This window comes from Aulonocara stuartgranti, assembly GCF_965226115.1.
Source record: "Aulonocara stuartgranti genome assembly, chromosome: 15".
In the NCBI taxonomy this organism is placed as follows: Eukaryota; Metazoa; Chordata; class Actinopteri; order Cichliformes; family Cichlidae; genus Aulonocara; species Aulonocara stuartgranti.
Window position 1 is genome coordinate 9,211,541 of NC_138951.1, and position 23,856 is coordinate 9,235,396.

At 38.4% G+C, this 23,856-nt stretch overlaps 2 protein-coding genes across 2 annotated transcripts in view; one reads left to right on the plus strand and one right to left on the minus strand.

The window, feature by feature from the left end:
• Positions 1 to 4,342, minus strand: part of baalcb (BAALC binder of MAP3K1 and KLF4 b) — a 47,836-nt gene extending 43,494 nt beyond the window's left edge. The window contains exon 1 of the mRNA XM_082505495.1: positions 4,121 to 4,342. The gene's annotated coding sequence lies outside the window, so the exon portion shown is untranslated. The remainder of the gene's footprint in view (positions 1 to 4,120) is intronic.
• LOC309689784 (uncharacterized protein) lies at positions 335 to 23,856 on the plus strand (the record flags this gene model as incomplete). Its single annotated transcript, XM_082506448.1, has 6 exons — positions 335 to 778; positions 1,402 to 1,629; positions 1,867 to 2,020; positions 2,220 to 2,292; positions 2,539 to 2,881; positions 23,694 to 23,856. The coding sequence occupies exons 1-6, from the start codon at positions 471 to 473 to the stop codon at positions 23,854 to 23,856; spliced, it is 1,269 nt and encodes a 422-aa protein (XP_082362574.1). The 5' UTR covers positions 335 to 470.

A 23,856-nucleotide genomic window follows, 5' to 3' on the forward strand; every position in this document is an offset into this window, starting at 1 on the left:
TTTTCCATTAATAAAGAGGTTTAAGTGAGTCTATTTTTTTCATATGGTGGCACAGCAGTTTTTGCCCAATTTACAAATTCACATTATATTATTAGTACGTAATTAATAATTCAGTCATGAACATATCACTTTTTCCATGTTGCTGAGAAGCCTAAACTTTTTTAAAAATTTTAAATTAAATTTTTTTAAAATTCATATATATATATATATATATATATATATATATATATATATATATATATATATATATATGTGTGTGTGTGTGTGTGTGTTATGGAATGCCCTTTAGGAAAATATTATATATATATTCCAACCAAAGTCTGAATATATAGAATGATCTTCTGAATATATAGAATGAAACTTGAATATATAGAATGATCTTCTGATCTTCTATAGAATGAAGCTTGACGTCACGGAGGCGCTTGCGCCATCTAGTGTTTTCCTTGTTTGTACCTGCGAGGAATGGCACTATGAGCAGGTCCGCACGGAATTTTGTGGCTCAAATTCTAAGGAATGAGGAGCTAATTAACACCCTGGCAAATGCATGTTCTGGCCAACCTAATATTTGTACTAGTGTACCGCATCGTACTACTGATGAAGAAATTTATTCACTTTTTCATCGTGGAAGACCAAATGCAGTGAACCTCTCCGGTCAGATAACCCCTGGTTATCCAGCTAACGTTATGGAGAATGTGCCTTCCACATCACAGGAGTGCCCCACAACAGGTCCCATCTACAATCTTAGACCTTTTACTCGAAAGGGCCCAAGGCAGAAGAGGTAAGACCAGAACTAAATGCACTGAAATTACTAGTGGAAGGTTAGTAATAGCCCGTAGGTTTCAATTGCTCGACGAAGCTAAGTAAACAAAAATATCACAAAAAAACAAACCAAAAAAACTGTGCGACAGACTGACAGCGTGTGGACGTGGAGACTAAACTGTGCACAACAGTTAATTTGTTTAATTGTGGAAACATGCGATTTCTATAATATTTCACGTCCCGTAAGCTTAATCTGCAAACATTGTGTAAAAGCAAAGCACATCAGTTGTTACAATACATAGTTGTTGGCAGTATATAATTTAATGAAACTTTTTTTAAAGCAACAAAAAGTACTCCGTGAATTGAAGACATTTGTTTATGTGATTGTTAAGTTTCTCCACCCACCCATCCCACTATCTTCCATCATCTATCCATCCATTCATCCATCCATTCTCTTCCACTTATCCAATTCAGGATTCCAAGAGCCTATCCTAGCTACCATGGGGCTAGAGGGTGTTTATTAATGCAGATTAGACATGTGTACAGCATGGTGTATTTTTTTAATTAAATGTACTTCATTGATCAGAGAAGTGTGAGTATATTACATGCAGAAATGTTTAATTTGCCTTTATCCTCCATTAGGTTTCCAGCACAGCTAAGCAGGTCACATTCTGTGGCTCAGTCTTTCACCAAAGAAGTGATTCTCTTGCCAGACCATCTAACTACACATGTGCCAAGGCGTAACAAAAAAGCTTGGCTTTTTGAAAATGGACATATAAAATCTGCACTGGAGTTTAGCTGTGACTGGGACTCAGACAAAGTAATGCAGGCAATAAGGACTGCCTTCCAGCCAGTTCTTGAAGGATGCAGGTAAGCATTAGATCCTTTTTTATAAAAAAATAAATAAATTTTTTGTTACTTAGATTATTATACTATTAAAGGTCAACTTTGGGTATTTCCAAAAAGGATCTGGGAGCACCGATCGGATGACTGGATTGATATCTTTTAGAGTTAACAAAAATTAAGCCTTTTAATGTATTGTATTGTATTGTAGTCTGTTAGCCTTAACAAAAATTTCATATACACTATGTTTTCTTCCTCCCCTAGGCTACAGATTTTGCTGGCATGCCACACCAAACTAGTTGAGCCATCACTCACTTCCAAACAGACTTTGAATGGAGACCTTGTGAAAAAACTGTTTCATCAGAAGTCAATTTATGTCAGACCTGACAAGGTCATCTTATGTGAGGACAATGAATCAGTAAGTAATCCTGATCATTTCAGCAAATGTATGTATGTTCATAAAATGAGAGTGAAAAAGGCAAAGATGGATTTTAAACTCCCTTAAACATTGTCACTTGTATTATGTTTTAATACATAATACATAAACATATTACTAATATTTATTATGACATTTTGTTGTCAGTAAAATGAAATGTATTCTCTGTTTTAATTTACAGACATATTCTGATGGAGAGAGTAGCCATACAAGCAGGCAGGATTTCACAGAAACGTTGAATTCTGACAAATGCGGTAAATATTCCTATCTAAAAGTCGCTCCAAATAAACTGTAAATTAAGTTGGTTCAGTGTCTGTTACTTAGTCATCTTAGCCATTGTGTCTTTAGTTAAGTGTCAAGTCTTTGTTAAAATCATATTTAAATTTAGTTTAATATTTTGAGCAGGAAGAAATGTACCCCTAAATACATGAAAAGCAAAAGCTATAAATGTGATTAGATGTTATTCAAAAGTTAAACTCCTGTTCTTTGTGTTCTCACAGTTGAAATTTCTAAAGAAGTTCCCTCAGCCATTCCCATTGTTAACGCACAGTCCATGTCTGTTGATGATGAGGTCATCTGGTGCGTTGCAACCCAAGATGTTTGTACTGTTGAATCTTCCATCTGTGCTGACACCCTCACAATGTCCACCAATCCTGCTGTCGTTGCTACTGATGAGGATGAGCCTTACTCCAGTGGAACATCTGCCTTTGTCAGTTACAACACACCTGGCTTATCAGCGGGTTCTTCTGCCAGTGTTACTGGTGACACACGTGTCTTCTCTAGTAACACCTCCAGTGTGTCCAATGGACCTACCCAGCCAAGTTTATCCAGCACATCCTACAGGTATGTGTTTTGTACATGTTTGTATCTTTTAATCTTTTGAGCTATATTGTGCAAAAGTCATGAGCCACCCCTGCTTTCTTTGTATTTTGCTGGAAAAATAGGAAAGAAGCACAGTGATTTACTGAAGTCTACAAAATTCTGTCCAGAAACAGACATGGAAGCGCATTATATTAGAGTATTATATTAGAGTATATATATCTAATATATATAAATATATATATATATATATATATATATATTAGACATGGGTTGCATCCTTCTCCCATATGCTCTTCCGGTATTGCTCCGTCTCCAGCCTTGGTGGTGCTGTTCTCTTATTGTTCCCTTGCCACTGAGAGTACACCTTTGCTGGTTCTGTGGAGAACAGCTGGTTTATTCTCCTGCCTTCGATCTCTCTGGTGTACCTCCTCAAGCGGCTGGCCAAGGCTGTGAGTCTTTGCTTGGCAGTTTCCAAGGCCTCAGGTATGGACAGCTTGCTGTATTTCTTAGGCACCTTATTTGTCGCACCTTTCTGCAACTCTGTTAGTTGGCTAACCTCCCTCTGTGCTACTTTGATCTTGCCCTCTAGCCTCCTTCTCCATGGAGGGTACTGCCCCTTGTCGCTGTTCAACTTGTAGACAAGCATCTCACTGATCACTGCTGCCGTATTGTAGATCAGCTTGTTAGTGTCGGTAATCGTGGTTGTAGGTATTGCCCGTAGTGCTGCATTAATTAAGTGCAGTTAATTAACTGCATTAATTAAGTGCAGTTAATATATACATATACATATATATACATATATATATATATATATATATATATATATATATATATATATATATATGTGTGTTGGGAAGGTTACTTTTAAAATGTATTCCATTACAGAATACAGAATACATGCCCCAAAATGTATTCTGTAACGTATTCCGTTACGTTACTCAATGAGAGTAACGTATTCTGAATACTTTGGATTACTTAATATATTATCATGCTTTTTACAACAGCGTGAATGTACTATTGCTGTGTGATTTATTACTATTACTGAAGGTCCGCGACTCCGAACTGTAGTAAAGGGACCTCTGACTAATACGGCGGGGTCCCTGTCAGCTCGTATCCGAAAACTAGCTTTACTTTGTTGTGTGGGTCAACTTTGCCTGTGAGAGACAGAGAGAGGCGTTGAAAGGCTGCTCCAACGGAACTTATTGTTTTCGGAGGAAAACACGAACACGGTGTACAGTCGAGTCTTAATAGCTTACTTACAACTGGGCTCGTCAGGCACTCTTCTTGGCTGCAGTGGTTATTATTATATTTACATGCTTCCAGCTCCCGTTTTTCCTCGATAACAACTCGTACCTTTCCACTCCCCTTTTTCTCCCTCCTCGCGCTCACAGACACATAACGTGTATGGCAGTCCATTCTCCCTGCAGCACGAACTACACTGGCCATGATGCTACATTCTTTAGAGCTATGCTTGTAGCATTCTGCCTGTTAGCTTAGCACAACAACAACGAAAAGGCGCTCTCTCACCCAGGAAACACACAATCGCAGAGAGAGAGAGAGAGCGTCGCCCTGTAACCATGGCAACCGTAACGCTGCCGCCTGGAACAACAGAACGTAGCTGTCAAACAAAACCCAAACAGTCCTGACCCGCGACAAAATGAAACAGGAAAGTACCGCAGTGTAATCCATTTATTTCAACAAAGTAACTGTATTCTGAATACCACCTTTTTAAACGGTAACTGTAACGGAATACAGTTACTCATATTTTGTATTTTAAATACGTAACGGCGGTACATGTATTCCGTTACTCCCCAACATATATATATATATATATATATATATATATATATATATATATATATATATATATATGTATATATATATATATATATATATATATATATATATGTTTACCCCATAAATGTTCAGTTTTTTAACTTACTGATTTGCCATGTTTGTTTGTTTTTTGCTTTGGTTGTTTTAAGTAGTTCATTTAAAGTTATTGTTGCAGTGTCAGTCCTATTTTTGATTTAATGATTTGTTAAATAAACTATTGAAATTAACCTGTTAGTTTAATATTCCTACATTTCCTGGGGTACAGTTCCCCAGGTGACACTGTATGTGTCTTTTTTCCAACTTTTTAGAGTACTGCCACAACCACATGTAAACATGTGGTGTGAGAGGGTTAAAACTCAGTCATTTTTATAACTAAATAGATTAATATATTGCACTGCAGTACTATAACGCTGTTTATATTACAGAACAACTATAATGTACAGCTTAGATCACTGCTGATATTGTTTTGAGGCATTTGAATGTCTAAATAAAAAATTTGACATTTTGTGCCTATCGCAGTTCTTTTGATAGTATCAGTGATTAAATAAAAACTATTCAGATTAGAAAATGCATCAGTGTGACAGCACTGTTGCCACAAGAAGAATGCAGCTCTAGTGACCTTATTCCCTAAACATAGCTGCGAAATTAATATAAGAGTGATGTCGTACTTCAGGTAATCATTTTGTCACACTCTGATAACCACAGAGGAAGGGTGGCTCAGCTGTGCAATGAAAGTGCTGAATTTGGTTAATCTATTCTTCACTGTTTTTGTATCAAGCAGAGTTTGAAGCAGTCACCTCTCATAAACACCTTGCCTATCAAGGGGGTGGAGAAGGTAAGTCGTGCTTCACTGTCCAGACTTTCCTCTGCCCTCAAATGAGGATATTGCAGTTAATAAACATGCTGTTTCCCTAACAACGTTTCTGTAATAGGGGGTGCATTGCTGTAGTACAGAGCCTGAGCGCATTAAAGGCACAGGAATCAGGATCAAACTAACTTTGTTGTTCATTATCTTTGCTAACCAGATGCCCCCTACAGCAAGCAGCTTTGATGTCAGCTAATTATAATCATATAATCAATCATGTGATTCACGTTTTCAGAATACCGTTTATTTCTCAAATTTTCCTACATAAATTTACACACATGAAGTCAAGAGAAAAAATGTTAAAGTAACAAAAGTCATAATTTCTAATTAATGCACACATTTTGCAAATTGCTCATTTATTTTATTTGGCTTCTGTCTTTGTAAAGTACTGCTATGGAAGTGTTGTGAGCAGCCTGATCACATTCATTTCCTTAACATTGCAGTACTTGTGATTATTTATAGCTCAGTGGGCTTTGGTTTTTGACAAAAGTAAAGGCTATACCATCCTCTGGGTGGCAATCTACTTCAGTTTGGGTAATTTAATTCAGATTGTGTTATTAACCTCTTAAGCCCCAAGAGGTTAATAACACAATCTGTTACATTTTGAGCTTCCTGCTCGAAAATGTAATGCCCAAATTTAATTTAATAATTCTCTGCAATTACAAACTCTGTCCTTACAATCTTGGTATCGAAATAAAGCTAACACTTGTGAGATTTCATCAGACGTGTAAGTATTGAAGCAGATATTACTGTGTCAAAGTTACTGAGACTGGAACACAGAAAAAGTAAGTAGATTTTATCCTCGCCTAATTTTTTATTTTTAGCATATAACCCTTTTAAAAATGTGCCTCAGTTCACATTTGATTCCAGAAATTCAGTAACCAATATATAAACATCATCTGTGCAAAGAGTTATGTTTCTAAAGTGAAACAGTGAAAAATTACAGGCCTGCCAATACATGAATATCCAGACGTTGTACAAAAATGTCCAATTTTGGCACACAATTGGACATCATACCAGTTGAATTTTTTTAGGTATTAAAGAGAATCAGAATCAGAATACTTTATTGATCCCTAGGGGAAATTATTTTTCGTTACAGTGCTCCATTATAAACAAACATTAACAAAGACAGATAATATGCTAACTAAGAATAGCACAATATATACAGGCATATATATACATAAAAGTTACTTATTAATAAGTAGCTGAAAAAGAATATGTGCAAGAAGGGTGCAGCTGTTGCAGTAAACAGTGTGTTAAGTGGATGAGCTGTACAGGGAGATGGCCACAGGCAGGAATGATTTCCTGTGTCGTTCAGTGGTGCTTTTCGGTAATCTGTCTCTCACTGAACGCACTCCTGTGACTGACCAGCATGTCATGGAGTGGGTGCTGGTCAGTCACAGAAGCAGAAATTAATTAATTTTATTAATAGGCCTAAAAATGCTTTTTATTAAATATATTTTTTGAAGAATTAACCACACAATTACATGGCAATGGCCCTTTTCTGCCGTGCGCATGGAGAATTTAATTGGTCTCTGGCCCTTTAAAATCAGAGGGGCTGTAACTTTGGTTTCTTTTGGTCAATTTGCGTGATGACACCTGAAACTTGGTGTGTGGAGTCAGTGATAGCTCTGGAAGCTCACCAGCCTGTCTTTAGCCGGTGTTCTGGGAATCCATCCTACCTGACAAACCATCCTACCCATTGTTTCTATGCATGCGCACAAGGCAAGGCAAGGCAAGGCAAGTTTATTTGTATAGCACAATTCAACAACAAGGTGATTCAAAGTGCTTTACAGAGACATTAGAAACAAGAACAAATAAAAAGCATGATTTAAAATTGAATAAAACAAGCAAATAAACTAACTAACTAATTAACAAACAAACAAACAAACAACAGTATATAAAATCAAAACAGATAAAATCAGAACAGTAGATAAAATCAGTAGTTAAATGTAAGTTTTGAAATTTAAGCTTAAAGTGTGGATTTGGTGCTTTATTCAAATGCAGCTGAGAACAGGTGAGTCTTCAACCTGGATTTAAATAAACTGAGTGTTTCAGCTGATCTGAGGCTTTCTGGGAGTTTGTTCCAGATATAAGGAGCATAAAAGCTGAATGCAGCTTCTCCGTGTCTGGTTCTGACTCTGGGAACTGATAAAAGACCGGATCCAGATGACCTGAGGGATCTGGATGGTTCATACTGGGTCAGGAGGTCATTGATGTATTTTGGTCCTAAACCATTCAGAGCTTTATAGGCCAGCATCAGAACTTTAAAGTCTATCCTCTGACGGACAGGCAGCCAGTGTAAGGACCTCAGAGCTGGACTGATGTGGTCCACTTTTTTGGTCTTAGTGAGGACTCGAGCAGCAGAGTTCTGAATGAGCTGTAGTTGTCTGACTGATTTTTTAGGTAGACCTGTAAAGATGCTGTTACAGTAATCAAGCCTACTAAAGATGAATGCATGGACTAGTTTTTCCAGGTCCTGTTGAGACATCAGATCTTTTATCCTTGATATATTCTTGAGGTGATAGTAAGCTGACTTTGTTATTGTCTTAATGTGTTTTTCTAAGTTTAGGTCTGCATCCATCACTACACCCAAATTTCTCACCTGGTTTGTGGTTTTTAGATGTATAGATTGAAGTTCTCTGGTGACCTGTAATCGTTTTTCTTTGGCGCCAAAGACTATTACCTCAGTTTTGTTTTTGTTTAGCTGGAGAAAATTGTGGCACAACCAGTCATTGATTTCCTCAATGCATTTACCAAGAGCCTGTACAGGGCCTCGGTCTCCTGGTGACATTGTGATATATATTTGTGTGTCATCTGCATAGCTGTGATAGTTTATTTTGTTGTTGTTTATAATCTGTGCCAGTGGGAGCATGTAGATGTTAAACAGAAGGGGTCCCAAGATGGAACCTTGGGGAACTCCACATGTGATACTTGTCTGCTCAGATGTGAAGTTACCTATTGATACAAAGTATTTCCTGTTTTCTACGTATGTTTTGAACCAGTTTAGTACAGTTCCTGAAAGACCTGTCCAGTTCTCCAGTCGTTTGAGTAATATGTTGTGGTCAACTGTATCAAATGCTGCACTGAGATCCAGTAAAACTAGGACTGACATTTTTCCACTGTCTGTATTCAGACATATGTCATTAAACACTTTGGTCAGAGCGGTTTCAGTGCTGTGGTTCTGTCTAAAACCTGACTGGAAGGCATCATAGCAATTATTCTGTTTTAAGAAGTAACTGAGCTGTTGGGAAACTGCTTTTTCAATGATCTTACTTAAAAACGGGAGATTTGAGATCGGCCTGTAGTTGTTCATTTGTGTCTTGTCAAGATTGTCCTTTTTCAGTATAGGTTTGATTACAGCAGTTTTTAGTGATTCTGGAAACACACCTGATAATAAAGAAAAGTTGACGATCTGTAACAGGTCTGACTCTAAAGTCTTTGAGACCTTTTTGAAAAAACTTGTTGGCAGGACATCTAAACAGCAGGAGGAGGAGTTCAGTTGACCTAAGATGTCCTCCAGGTCTTTGCTGTTAATAGGTTGAAACTGTTTCATGGTGTTTAAACAGTTTTTTGGTGGACACAGTACATATCCTGGATCTGCTGTTGATGTACCAATTGCTTGTCTAATTTTTTGGATTTTTTCAGTGAAGAATTTGGCAAAGTCATTGCAGGCCATGGTCGAATGAAGTTCAGCTGCCACTGACACAGGAGGGTTTGTTAGCCTGTCAACTGTAGAAAATGAGACCCGAGCATTATGGCTGTTTTTAGTGATGATGTCAGAGAAGTAGGACCTCCTTGCATTCCTCAGTTGTAAATTATAATTGTGAAGTTTCTCTTTATAAATGTCATAATGAACCTGGAGGTTTGTTTTTCTCCATCTGCGCTCAGCTTTCCTACACTCTCTTTTTTCATTTTTCACCAGTGTGGAGTTTCTCCATGGAGACTTTTTCCTTCCAGAGATAACCTTCACCTTAATGGGAGCAATAGTGTCCATTACATTTAACATGTTAGCATTGAAGCTATTGACGAGCTCATTGACTGACCCTCTGGGCAGGTCAGGTGTTAATGGGAAGACCTGGTTAAAAATTGCACTACTGTGTTCAGTTATACACCGTTTTGTGATCACTGTTGTTGATATATTTGTGTGGGCTGAGATTTTACTTTCAAAGAAAACACAGTAATGATCAGACAGGCCCACATCAGACACAGTAACCTTTGAAATGCTCAGGCCTTTGGAGATCAGTAGGTCAAGAGTGTGTCCTCTATTATGTGTGGCCTCTGTTACATGCTGAGTCAGCCCAAAGTTGCCCAGAGTGTTACTCAGGTCTTTAGTCCCTTTGTCCTGAGGGTTGTCCACATGAATGTTAAAATCCCCAGCAATAATTACACAGTCAAAATCAACACAGATCACAGACAGCAGTTCACTGAGGTCATTAAAAAAGTCTGTGCAGTATTTGGGAGGCCTGTAAACATTAAGAAACACAACTTTGGATGGGGCCTTCAGCTGTAAAGCCACATATTCAAAAGACTGAAAACTTCCAGGAGATAGCTGCTTACATTGAAATGATTCATTAAATAAGACAGCAACCCCTCCTCCTCTCCTGCTCGCCCTGACCTCACTGATAAAACTGTAGTTAGGAGGGGTCGTCTCGATGAGAACAGCTCCACTGTTACTTTGGTCCAACCAAGTTTCAGTTAAAAACATAAAATCAAGGCTGTGCTCAGTGATTAAATCATTAATTAAAAATGTTTTCCCAGCTAGAGATCTAATGTTTAATAAAGCCAACTTAAGTGTTTTAGAGGTATTACTTGTCCCCTCATGTTTGGGAGCAGTCTGTGGCACACAAGGTATGTTTACTATGTTTAAAGATCTTTTAGAGTGCAGCTCTCTGTGTTTTGACCAGGCCACATGTCTCCTGTCACCTAAAAGTACAGAAATTTTAAAACCTTCTAGTAAACAGGGTCCCAGCTTCTCCTGGGAAAAGTCATCACTGCCATAATCCTCACAGCCCGGACCCTTCACATATCACATATCAGACTGCGGAGACAGGGCATGAAGAGGAACTAAGGGGGGCGAGGCTGGGCAATGTGACTTCGATTGCTCTGTTGAGGGTGGGGCTCGATGGTGAACCTTTGGCCGCTCTGGTGGGGGGTTTATGGGGGACAAAAAGGGATTGGGACGGGGGGTAGATCTGAGCCCAGCATTGACCCGCTCCATCATCTCCTCAGTGAATTTCAGGTGTGGGGAGGAGGGAGAAAGGGAGGGGGAGGAGGGTAATGGCCTGTCAGGGGTTTGGGGGACTGGGGAAGGTCGTGGTCCCTTGTCCTGGTCGTTGGTGTTGTTGAGAGAGTTGGAGGCAAATAGGGACCCCTCTTCTTGCCTTAGATGTCTCTCCTTTCTGAGGCTCTTCCTCAGATGCCATGGATGTCTCTCCTTTCTGAGGCTCTTCCCGGGTGGGGGCAAATGGAGCTCCTCCTCAAGGTTTCTGCTGGGCTTTGTCTGTTCTTGGAGTACTGTTTGTTCCTCTTTATGAGATAACTCCTCGTTTATCTCAGCCTTGGCACCAAGCACGGATGGATGACGTATGGAATAAAACAAGTTGGAGGTGAACAGTTTCACCCCTGACTTGTTAAAATTAAATCCATTTGCTTTGAACAGATGCCTGCGTTCCCAAAAAATATTAAAGTTGTCGATAAAATGCACTGAGTGGTCAGCACATGCTGATATAAGCCATTTATTCAGTGTAAACAACCTGCTGAATCTCTCGTCTCCTCCTCTGACCGGCGGTACAGGTCCGCTGATGAATACAGCTGCATTCAGAGAGTTTACAGTATTTAATAATCCAGTAAAGTCCCGTTTCAGAACCTCCGACTGTTGTTTGGACACATCGTTTGACCCTGTATGCAGAACAATGTTTGTCACAGTTGGATATTCATCTGCAATTTGAAGAATTCTCTCCTTCAGGTTGTTGACCATATCGTTAGGAAAGCAAAAGAAATTCAGCGGCGAATCTTCCTACCTTTGTGAATATAAGCTAAAAAACATACTCTGACGGGTAAAATTAAGTGCCAAACCATCCTACCTTTGTAAATGTGACGTACAAGCATACATTAACAGCTAAAATTAAGTGGCAAATCGTCCTACCTTTCTGAATATGAGCTAGAAGCATAATTTTACAGCTAGAATTCAGTGGCAAATCATCTTACCTTTGTTAATAAGAGCTAGAAACATACTCTGACGGGTAAAATTACGTGCCAAACCATGCTACCTTTGTGAATGTGACCTACAAGCATACTTTAACGGGTAAAATGAAGTGGCAAACCATCCTGGCTTTATGAATGTGAGCTACAAGCATACTCTGATGAGCAAAGTTAAGTGGCACGAAGTCTGGAGAATTTCTGGTTTGGTTTTGTTTGTTTAGCGGTCTCCTGCGCATTTACGTAACAGCTCGTTTAAGGGAGGGAAGACGATATCACATAATTTATTTGAGATATTGACACTATATTCACTTAACAACTCAGTAGCTTTTCATGGGAATAGCAATCTAGTTGTCAGAGACCATCAACAAATAATAAAGTCAAGCTAGCAGCTGTAGCAATAATACCTTTATCCAGCGGTCTCTTAGGAATATAATTCTGAAACCTGCCATGAATCATTTCGGTTATTATTGCAGATTTTAAGTTGAGAGTAAATTATAGCACGAGCTTAGAAAATAATGTTGTGAAAAATAAATCAAATATAAAATTGATCACAAACCGTCCCAAGAGAAAATCCAAGCATACTCTGCATTGTCTTGTTAGGATTTATTGACCTTGTTCAGTTAAACGCTACAAAAAAACTGGTTTTGTGACTCATGTCAATGATTCAGTTATTTAGTTTTGACTATGTAAAGCACCACACTGGATTTTAAATCAAACAAACACTAAATGATTAAAAAGCATGCTTGGACCTTTAATTCAAGGTATTTCACAGGTAATCTGTCATGAGTCATTTGGACAAATGTGTTGTTCTAGATTGCAACAGGAGAAAGTATATTATGGCATGAACTTATAAAAATACTTTTGTGGCAATTAACTAACATCTGATTCTCTAAGAGGCAATCGAAACAAAATCCACAAAGCCTTCATACAATTTATTGACCTTGTTGAGATAAGCTATACATGAAACCTGGTTTTGTGATTCCTATCAGTCTACAGTGCAGGTCACTGAAACACTTATGGCCTGTCTTATTGTAGCCTGACCAAATGATTCTGAAGGCAGGTGAAAGATTAAATAGTCATTCAGTCAAATGTCATTACTGACCTTCAACACCCACATATAGATTTACAATGTTCATCAAGTAGAAGAGGGATCAATAGATAGATTCTCTCCAGAAACACTAAACTGAGTGACAAATTTCAAGGTCACGCTATTTTTATTGTATGTTACAGAGGACATACGAAGGACAAAACGAAAGTATTCTTAATGATGCTTCTCATCACACATGCTTTGTAATCATCGCTTCATTTTATTTTTTTTAATCAAAAAATGGGACAAAGGTAGGTGAGGTGAACTGATTCTTTGTTGTATTGAGCTGAGAAGTAAAGAAACAGCTTCAGAAAGGACAGGGAAAAAGGCTTAATTCCATCTGTCGTCCAATCAGGCGCCTCTGCTGTTTGCGTGCTGGTCTCATTTCCCGGTCACAAATTCAATCCAACCAGAGCCTCTGCCTCTCTCGGGCACAGGCAGCTAGGTTGTTACTTTGAATATGTGTATTTTTTCTCATTTTAAGGAAGTCACCAGGTTCAAATTGATTCTCTGATACAAATACTTTGGAAAACAGACGGGGAATGAACCATCAACAAGTATGGTGGCTGGAGGTACTGTGTCACGGTCTGACTGGGGCAGACCGTATGTGTTGCAGAGGAGGACTCAAACGCAGACCAAAACGTGGTGTGGATTAACAAAACAAGCCGTTTATTGAGGTTAGCAACGAGGGTACAAAATAATAGGGCATCGGTGAAAACTAAACAATAACCTAAACTGGGTGAACTAATAACAAAACATGAAAAACCTTAACCATAGTGAACTGACATGGGTACCTGGAGATGAGACATGGATGAGCAGACAACCTGACAATGGCATGCAGAAAACAAAGGGCTAAATACATACATGAGGTGATCAGGGGAGGTGGAGACACATGGGGGAAACAGCTGACAGACATAAACCTAATGACAGGACCAGGAGAGGAAAGCTAAATACAATAAACAAAGAACACATGACATTGTCAGAATAAAACAGGAAATACTAAAACTAAAACATGACAACACAACTTAACAGACCTAATATGTGATGAATAAATACAAAACCCCAAAACATAGAAAACCCAGGAACAATAACTGCCTAAACTAAAGGCAGATAGGAAATAACACAAACTAAATCACATAACAAAATGAGACAAATACAAACATGAACTCAGAGCGCTGGGTCAGAGACCCAGCCTGTGACATACTGTGCTTTTTTTCGGTTGATTTTTTCCTGCTTCTCACAGAACGCAGTACTATATGCAAAATAGTGTTTTAGGTTTATTGAAAGCTTTACTCCTACTTTTGTCTAAAAAGTGTACAAGAAAACAAAATACACTGATGGTGACTTTCTAAGGTGATAAAGTTATTGTAAAAAAAAAAGTCACCAGGTCTGCAATCAGCAATTATGTACCAACTCAAATAAATATTTTTTAAAATGTAGTTTATAGAATAGAAAAAACATATTTGGAAGTACAAAAAGAGTCTGGTGGGCTAGGGTTGCCAAATTTTATCTTTTACTACTGGGCGGCTAATATCACCAAATTATTGCACTGGAAATATGTTTATGAGAACAGCGAGGGTGAGGCTTGGGTAAAAATGGAACTGATGTCTAATCCACTTCCCCTCCTAACCTCATCCCTAGCTCTAAATCAAAAACAGAAAATAACAAATCCAGTTGTAAGAACATCTATTAAAATATGGCTTCAATTCAGAAGGCACTTCTGTTTGCAACAGGTTAGTAATTTTTTCCCTGTTGCTTTTAACCCTTTTTTTTGCCATCCATTTCAGATAAAGCATTCCAAATTTGGCATAATAATGGTTTGAAGTTTTTTTACAATTTATTTTCAGGAGAAACTTTTAACACCTTTGACGCTCTGATGAGAGATTACCAGAGGTGTGGACTCGAGTCACATGACTTGGACTCGAGTCAGACTCGAGTCATTAATTTTATGACTTTAGACTTGACTTGAAAAAATGTTCTCAGACTTGTGACTTGACTTGGACTTTTACACCAATGACTTGGGACTTGAATTGGACTTGAACCGGTTTACTTGAAAAGACTTGATATTTTACCCCAAATACAAAATTTAACATGCATATTATATAGAGATTGAAAATGTGACGTCATTCACGGGTAGAACCGCAAAGGATTCTGGGAACTCGTGGCAATCGGTACTAGCGCACGCAGGCTTTCAATTAAAATCAGTTATACAGCAATAAAAAGAAACACAAAAATGTCAAGAAGCTGTTGTATTATTAACTGCAATAGCCGGTCGCATGACAGCCACGGGAAGCCGACGGGTAAAGAGATCGGTTGTTATCGGATTATGTCGTTGAAGAGAAATTGTTCAAGCCATGTTTCCGAAGTAACAAAGACGCGACGGATGGCCTGGATTGCAGCCATTCAAAGACCAAATATAACGTGGATTGCAGGATTGCAGCCATTCAAAGACCAAATATAACGTCTCCATCCCAGAACACTCCATGGAGTGTTCTGGGACGTTATATTTGGTCTTTGAATGGCTGCAATCCAGTCGCCTCTTTGTTACTTCGGAAACATGGTTTGAACAATTTCTCTTCAACGACGTAAGAAGAAGAACATATACTTTTATTCACAGGATAAAACAGGTTTTTTGTATCACTAATTGCCCAGTACGATTACAGCATACAATATTGTTGTCACTGCTACATTTCTGTGATGGGTACCAGAAATTATTTCCACTACTAATTAATTACCGTTGAGCTCAAAGGTCCTATTAATAAACGGTTAAGGAATGTGTATTTATGACGACAATTTGTGAGACCGGTAAACTTATGATACGTACGATGGTCTTTCGTTCTACACGGTGCATTTCAAGGTCCTGCACCCATCCGTCGGTAAACTGTACCTGGGCTTGTTGCAGTGACCGGAAGTTACTAAACTTCATGAGTGTATGCACTCACTCCAAGAACCGTATGATTATAAATATGCATATAAATATGCTAAGATGAGATAGCTGACTTCATCTAACTAGCAAATGTTGTCCAGGCTACGTTGGTGATACAGTTTTTTTTAATGTGTATGATATTTTTGTCATGCGATTTTAAAGCCGGTCCTACAACCGCATCCAAGAATAACATGCAGCTTATCTCAGAACTGTCGGTGAAAATTATTCTTGGAGCTAAGTTTAATTGAGCTGCATTTTAAAGAGGTGCAATTTCACAATTTGTGTATATTTTCTAAGTTCACTATTTTGTCATGTGTTGAGAAAAACACAGATTTTAAAATTACATGGTCTAATATTTACATTTAGCATATAACTGCAACATTATTTTTTCGTTTTGTTTTTTTTAAAGACTCGAAAGGACTTGAAATTCAAAGTTTCAGACTTGTGACTTGACTCGGACTTTTACACCAGTGACTTGAGACTCGACTCTGACTTGCCTGACATTACTTGAGACTTGACTTGAGACTTGAGGATAAAGACTTGAGACTTACTTGAGACTTGCAAAACAATGACTTGGTCCCACCTCTGGAGATTACAATATACCAACCTCACATATGTTTAGATACCTGCAAATACGAAGTTTTGCAAAAACATTGTTTCCTTCTTTCCCCTACCTACCTCCTAAAAATCAAGTGGATACCATTTTGGAAATGGATCCTTTTGGCAAAAGGAGAATCTCCGTCATATACAAACTGATACAGAGCTTAAGGCCTATTACTTGGGAAAAAACTAAAAATAATTGGGAAAAAGACATTGGGGTGGATTTATCTGATGATGAGTGGAGATCTTGTTTGAATCGTATACATACTTCCTCCCTTTGCATTCGCCATGGTTTAATTCAGTTTAAAATTCTTCATCGTCTTCATTATACAAGAGAAAGGCTTTCAAAATTTTTCCCAGAAGCCGATCCTGTCCCAGGCAGGACTATTTTTGCCCATGGGGTAATCAGGGAACTGGGGACAGCTGTGGAGAGCAAGACATGAATGCAAAGAATCAAGACATTCACAGGAAAGGAAGGAAGACTGACTACCATAATAAAACACGAACCAGCTTAAAGGATAACTCGTAAGCACAGAGACAAACTACACTGGCCTGAAGGAATACGGAGGAATCTAAACACCAATAAACCGCAGAAACCTTAAGCAACACTCAGTTACAAATCAACTGCATAATGGCACCAATACTAGTTACATACAAATAAACCATCAAGTAATAAAGAATGAAGAAAAACTATGAATACAGAATCGTACCCAATCACAAACTAGAACGCAAAACTCAAAGGAACTCACACCGCAACATGATGCAGAACGAACCTGGGAGAAGTTTGATTAATAAACCTAAGACTGATCTGCTCTGAAATACAGAAACCAAAGCTTTAAAAATATAACAAAGGAATCAAATTCACTGTGGAATAAAATGAAACACCTTCACTCAAACATCTAAACTATAATCAAAATACAGGAGGAACCTAAACCACAGACGGAGGGCCACATATGCAACCCACTTTGATCTTAAGTGGACCGGACTGGTGAAACTACATGAAAAATGTGCAAAATTACAGAAAAATGATATGAATGATAGTTCATAGACTTTGCATAGACTTTCCTGTAATTATAAATTATACATTTTTTGGAATTTTTTATTTACTGTGAAATAAAAAATTAAAAAAAAAACCCGGAACTTAACTGTTTTCCAGTCTTCTTAACTGGACTCAAATCTGGCCCACGGGCCTTATCTTTGTCACCCACCCTAAAAAGCAACTCTGTCTTCTAAATTCAAAATGTGGCAAAACCCAAATACTGAAAGTTGCAAATTTAAATCCAAAAAGCCCTAAAGGGATATATTATACAAATAAATTATCAGTGATCAGTTCTAGGCACTGATTCTTAATGACGAGTTCTAGGTATTATTAAGTAATTAAAGGATTTTTTTCCTCTATTATGCTTTGTTCAGACTGTGTTCTTAAGCTGATGGCACCATGACCTAGGTCATAACGGTGAACTTGTGTTATCTTTCTAAAGGTTGTTTCTCATAATCTAAAAAGGTTTTGTCATTTGTTGAATTCTCCCAATTCTTTCATCTTTGGGCTGAAGGAAGGACAACACTCGGTGTATAAATGCTCAATCAACAATCATTTTATTCCATACAATTCTCATTATTCCATACAACACTTTTGCGCATTAACCATCCGGAGGGGAGATGAGCGCGGGAGGGTGTCCGCCTGATCTCGACGTGTCTGAGCGTTGCTCACATTCTTATAGCTTCAGCCCCCCTCCAAAGTCATAAAACCTAAACATCCACATTCTTTCTCTCTTTCAGTGAGCCTAAGTTATGACCTTGGCTTCCTGTTCAGTATGTTCTGTTCTTTTCTAATCAGACAAATAAGGACATGATTCTCTGAAAACAATATTTCTTATAACAGCAGTAACATGCATCATAAAACAATATCATTCATTCACAATAAATCAGCAGTCTAATGTAATACAAATCAGTTTAATAAATGTAATAGTTATCACCTTCTTCTAGGTCAGGAGAATAATGCAAACTAAAACTACATAATGATTTCACAATCTTTAATTAGGGGTATAATGTGGCATAAGATAATATAATAATCTCACACATTGTAAATTCAGTAAAAACTTCTTTGTTTCATCCAGAAATGTTAATCAAATATGCATTTTCATTTTTTACCAGACAGTAAATAAAATAAGTAAATAAATAATAAATAATTTAATTTGAAAAAGCACACATTCTGCAGCAACAAGCGTAAATAGAAAATAGAAAAATGTGAAACTGTTAAATGATTGAATGAGTGGAACAGACTTCCCCAATATGACATTGTCTGCTTGGCAGTCCTGATATACTTCAGGAAAGATTGCCGTGTCAAATGACTCAGCATGGTGTCTCCTGCTTGAGTAAGAGAGTGCATGGATGTGTGTGGGAGGGTGGAGGGAATCCATAAAGTGAGAGGGACAACAAGATCAGCTATTGATGTGGAACCTTGCCTTCCAGTTTTATTCAGGTGCAGTCAGTCTGTTAGAAGCTACTGAGCTGGGGGCAATTATTGATCACACTCAGTAATCAGTGACTGGAAATGATAAATTTAGGACTGTGAATGCAGAGATAGCTGTCATTAAATGTGACTTTATTACACCCAGGAAAAAAGGAGATTACGTTTGCCTCCTGCAAATGATTTGCAGTCTTTTTTAAGTTTTTTCTTTCTTTCTTTTTTTTTTTTAAAGTTTTTAAAATGTAATAATCAGTTTTATTATCACCGGCTTGTCAGCTCCATGCAGTGAGCTCAGTATGAATATGAATTGGGTGCAATTGAGTCTAGTACCAGTTGTCCTGTCCATCAGAACTGGATGCCCCAAACTTGTCAGTTCTTTTTACCACTGTTGGCATGTTTTTCCTGTTGCTGCACATTACATAACAATGAACTCAAACTACCAGTAGAGCTTTTGCACACTTGTCAAATCCAAGTATTTAAATGATAATAAAACAATCCTGTTAGCTAGAAACCTGAAAACTTGGGCTGATAAGAAGTATTGATAAAGTCTATCCATCCATTCTCTTCTGCTTATCCTTTTCAGGGTTGCGGGGGGCTGGAGCCTACCCCAGCTGTCTTAGGGCGAGAAGCAGGGTACACCCTGGACAGGTCGCCAGCCTGTCGCAGGGCTAACACATAGACACAGACAACCATTCACACTCAGATTCACACCAATGGGCAATTTAGAGTTACCAATTAACCTATCCCCACTAATTGTATGTCGTTGGACTGTGGGAGGAAGCCAGAGTACCTGGAAAGAACCCAAGCAAACACGAGGAGAACATGCAAACTCCACACAGAAAGACCCCGGCCTGATGCTGGAATTAAACTCTTGCTGTGAGGCAATAGTGCTAACCACCATGCCACCGTGCATAATGTTTGCCATTCTCATCAACCTCACTCCAAATCCCAGTTCTGCTGCTTGGACTGCATGCTACTTGACCAGAACAAATAACAAGCAGACAAAGTTAGCAGACAGTGAAAGAGCGAAAAGTTAAATCTGAAAGACTAGAAAGAAAGGCTAACACGTATTAAGGTTGAATAAGTTCATTTAAATGAATCTTTCATTATTTCCAGTCATGGGATGGAGATACTTGCTCAGTATCATGAAAATAGGTACCCGATGGCCTGTGTCATCAGCGCATCCCCTATTCTTCTCATCCCTGTGATACATTCAAGGTGTAGATGTAAAAAAAAAAGTTGCCGTTAGCTAGCTACTTCAGCATCTAGCTAGCTACTTCAACATCTAGCTAGCGTTACAGAACTGAAGTAAACATAAACTCAGTAAGGTAGGGTTTTGTTTTTTTAGTTTTTTAGGGTCATGTAATTTCAGTAATAACGTTTTAAGCGGTTTAACAAACAGACAAACAGTTTCTGTACAGCTTATTACAAAATGTGTCTGCTAGCTAAATGTACAGTATGCTAATGTGCCTCAGAGATGGAGAAAGACTTAAGAAAGTGAGGAGAGTTTATTTTCAAAGGTAAGGACTGTTCAGCATGTGAAACGTCATGAAATGAAGGAGACGGGAAACTGGAAATTTAAGTCCTACTTAGTCTAACTCATTGTAGGTTTTTAAATACAATGTTGGGTCCACATATTGTGTGTTGTTATGTTTTTGTAAAATGTGTTGTAAAACAAATTCAAGGATACTAATTTTGTGGTATTTAGAGGTTGCATGAAAATACTGCAGAAGAAAGTGTGTTACAGCTTAATGCGGGCTAAAACAGTTAGCTTGCCGTGCTGTGGTGAAGTTTGCCTTATGCACTCTGTTGGATCGGATGTGGTCTTCATGCTCGATGTTAGGTCACATTAGGCATAGCAGGTAATGGTGCTGATTAAATTAACTACCTGAATTTCTACATTTCTACATTTTTTTTATATTTCTGCTGTTTTTCCACTTTCTTTTCTCTAACATATTATATGAAACTAAATCTAATATTCACCAACACTGACATAAGAGCTTGAACCTTAATTTCATATAACAAACCTCAAAATAAGCATGTATAAGGGAAGAAGGGAGCTTATACCTCAATAATGAAAGCACTGTTGTATGTATGTGGGCATACATGTTTTTATTGGTTTGCCTCTGTACACGACCACACCTCAGCTATAAATTTAACAAAAGCAGTATGAAAATGGAATTACATCCATTTTCATACACAGTCCCCCATTTTTTTTAACTCACCGAATTCTACCTTTTACACTTGCTTTATAGTGTCTAGGCTTTATACATCAGCCATGTAGCTTCTAACAAATTAATATGTGACTTTTTTCTAAGTAAATCTTTTCCCCCACATTGCACTGTTACATGTTCTGGTTCCCCCATGTGCCACATCCCACTTTAACCTCTGATAACAAGCCAAATTTAATACCAAACGAATCATGGAAGAAAAAACTTAAAGACAACAAACAGAAACATAGATAGATATGGGGATAAATGCAAGGGAGGGGACGTTTTTCTAACCACAACTCTTGAAGTAAGTGGCTGATGTTCAGAGGGTCCCTGAAGAGACGATGTGATTTAATCAATGAATGTGGGATCAACGACACTAACAAATGTTAACTGACTGATGTCAGGGTTACGCAGTTGTTCATTTGTCTTCCTAGATGTTCTCAGACATGCAGGTCACAGGACTTAAGTAGTGACCCCATGTTCTTTGAAAAGTAACCATGCACACCGAGGAAAGAAAAAGCAAGCATGCCTGTTCAGCTTCCGACATGCCGTTTTCAGCATCATTATCTCAGTGCATTTCTTGTAGAACAGAAAGAAAACATTTCCTCAGAATAATTCATGCAGTTGCATATACAGAAAATCCTGTTTTTCCTTCAATTTAGTAAAAATTCAATATTTTCTAAACCCACAGTATGGACAGTCCCAAGATTACAGACAGTGGGTCAGCATCATCTGTGGTCATAACCGTTTCTGGCAATTTCCTGAATTGTGGGTTGGAGTAAAATGCGGTGACAGTTTGGTCTCCAATCAGGGTTCATGGCAGAAGAATTAAAGTCGATAGTTGGGGGGTGAGGCAGGTGAGGTGACTCAAGGCTAAGGCCTGACCTTGGGGCTAAGCAGTGATCTTCTGTACGTGTCATCCTGGCATTACTGATATGACGTGTTGTTTGTGTGTCGTGTGCGATGTGTGAAAAACAGGTCATGGCACCTATTTTTCAACCTAGAAATCTCTTACTTGTCCAACTAATTCTCCAAAGTATCCAAAGTTTTTTTTATATACTATTACTATCAAATGAAAGAGCAACAAATACAAACATAATGGATAATGCAGTAATATTCAAACCCTCCAAAAAGAGACAGTCGATGTCTAAAAGTTAATAGGATTATTTATCTCTTTTCTACTCTGCGTAAATGTGCTCCCATATCCTGCAATTACATTTGACAGACTTCAGAAAGCCTCTTATCAAACTTTACGACATATTTGTATCCCAGTGACAAGGTTATAGGTGCTCCAGTGTCTTGGTATTAAATTTCACTCTCGTAAAAGCATTTGGGAATACAGATGACTTCTTTCTCTGTCAACCTGGGCCTGTGACTAATGCTGACTATAGCCTGACTATGCCTGGGTGTTTAGGATATCGGGCTGGATGCTGTGCATCCGTTAAATGAATGACAGGTTAGGAAATGGTATTTCCTGGATCATGTAATAAAAAGAAACATTGATAAAATATGCAGTCCAATGGTATCTGTATGCTTGTGAATCCATCTCTTGACAATATCTACATCTGATAGTGACTGAATCAGGATATCGATTGCCCTATAATATATGACGCCTCTGCCTAAGCCATTGATTACTGTCTCAGCTGGAACATACATCCATGGATAAAATATACGATCATCCACATATTAATTATACTTCCTCTTCTACCTCCTCCTCCTAGCAGTAAGTCATGTCACAGCCACAGGACATCACACAATGTCAATCAATAACATCAAACAGCTGCTTCTGAGGTCATTAATATTAACTAGACATTCTTTTACCAGACATAAAGTGAAGATTTACTCTTCCTAATATTCTTTTTTCTTACCTCTAACAAGAACTCTTTGTTGGAAGTGACACATCACAAATAGGTGCCAAATTCCACTTCTCTTAAACAGGTTGGGTGGTGCCGCTCATAAACTGCACCAGAAATGAACACCACGAGTTTTGTTTGGCAAGGCTGAGCAGGTAAAGTATTAAGTCACTAAATTTCCCCTTGGTGAATTTCATTTCCCTTGTCAGCATTGCAAACAAAATGACAGCTAAGCATCTCATATACCAACAGCAAACTGCAAACAGCAGCAATTTTTTAAAACATCCTTTAGATGGGTGCAGTTTTGATGCGGTGGCGTGTTGCTGACCGACCGTGATGCTGCCTTCATGGTCATTATAAACGTGTCTGGCCTCTATGCGTGTTAAAAAAAACTGTAAATGTTTAAAAATGACCTTTAATTGAACACGGCCGTCTGTAAGTTGAGGAAAAGCAAGTGGCAGGCAACTCCCAGGTTTACCAATTTAACAGAATATCCAGCTTCAACGCTAAAGTGATGAATATTACAAACAGATTGGCTATATCATTCACATGAAGAGTGATCCTGTCCCAGGTGATGAGGAGGGGTGGACTGTACATCAATCATGTCTCCGCCTGCTGCTGAAAAAGGATTTAGTCCCAAACTCAAGATGTCTGAGATAGGAGCTGGTCGGCAGTGTTTATGACTAGTGGCCACATATAAAACAGGTGGAGGTGGGAGGGTGGGATAATTGACATGTCACTCATGAGATAGTGCCTCATCTTCTTTCGCTCCTGTGAAGTTCAGAGATTTATGATGGAGTGATTCACAGGCATTTACAGGCCTGCCCGTCATGCCCCTACTTTACGGGAGATAGCCTCTCAGTAGTTTGCAGTCCTGAGAGATTGGAAGACGGGCATTACTCTGCACATGCAACAACAGGCAACATGCCCTTCTGTCCCTGA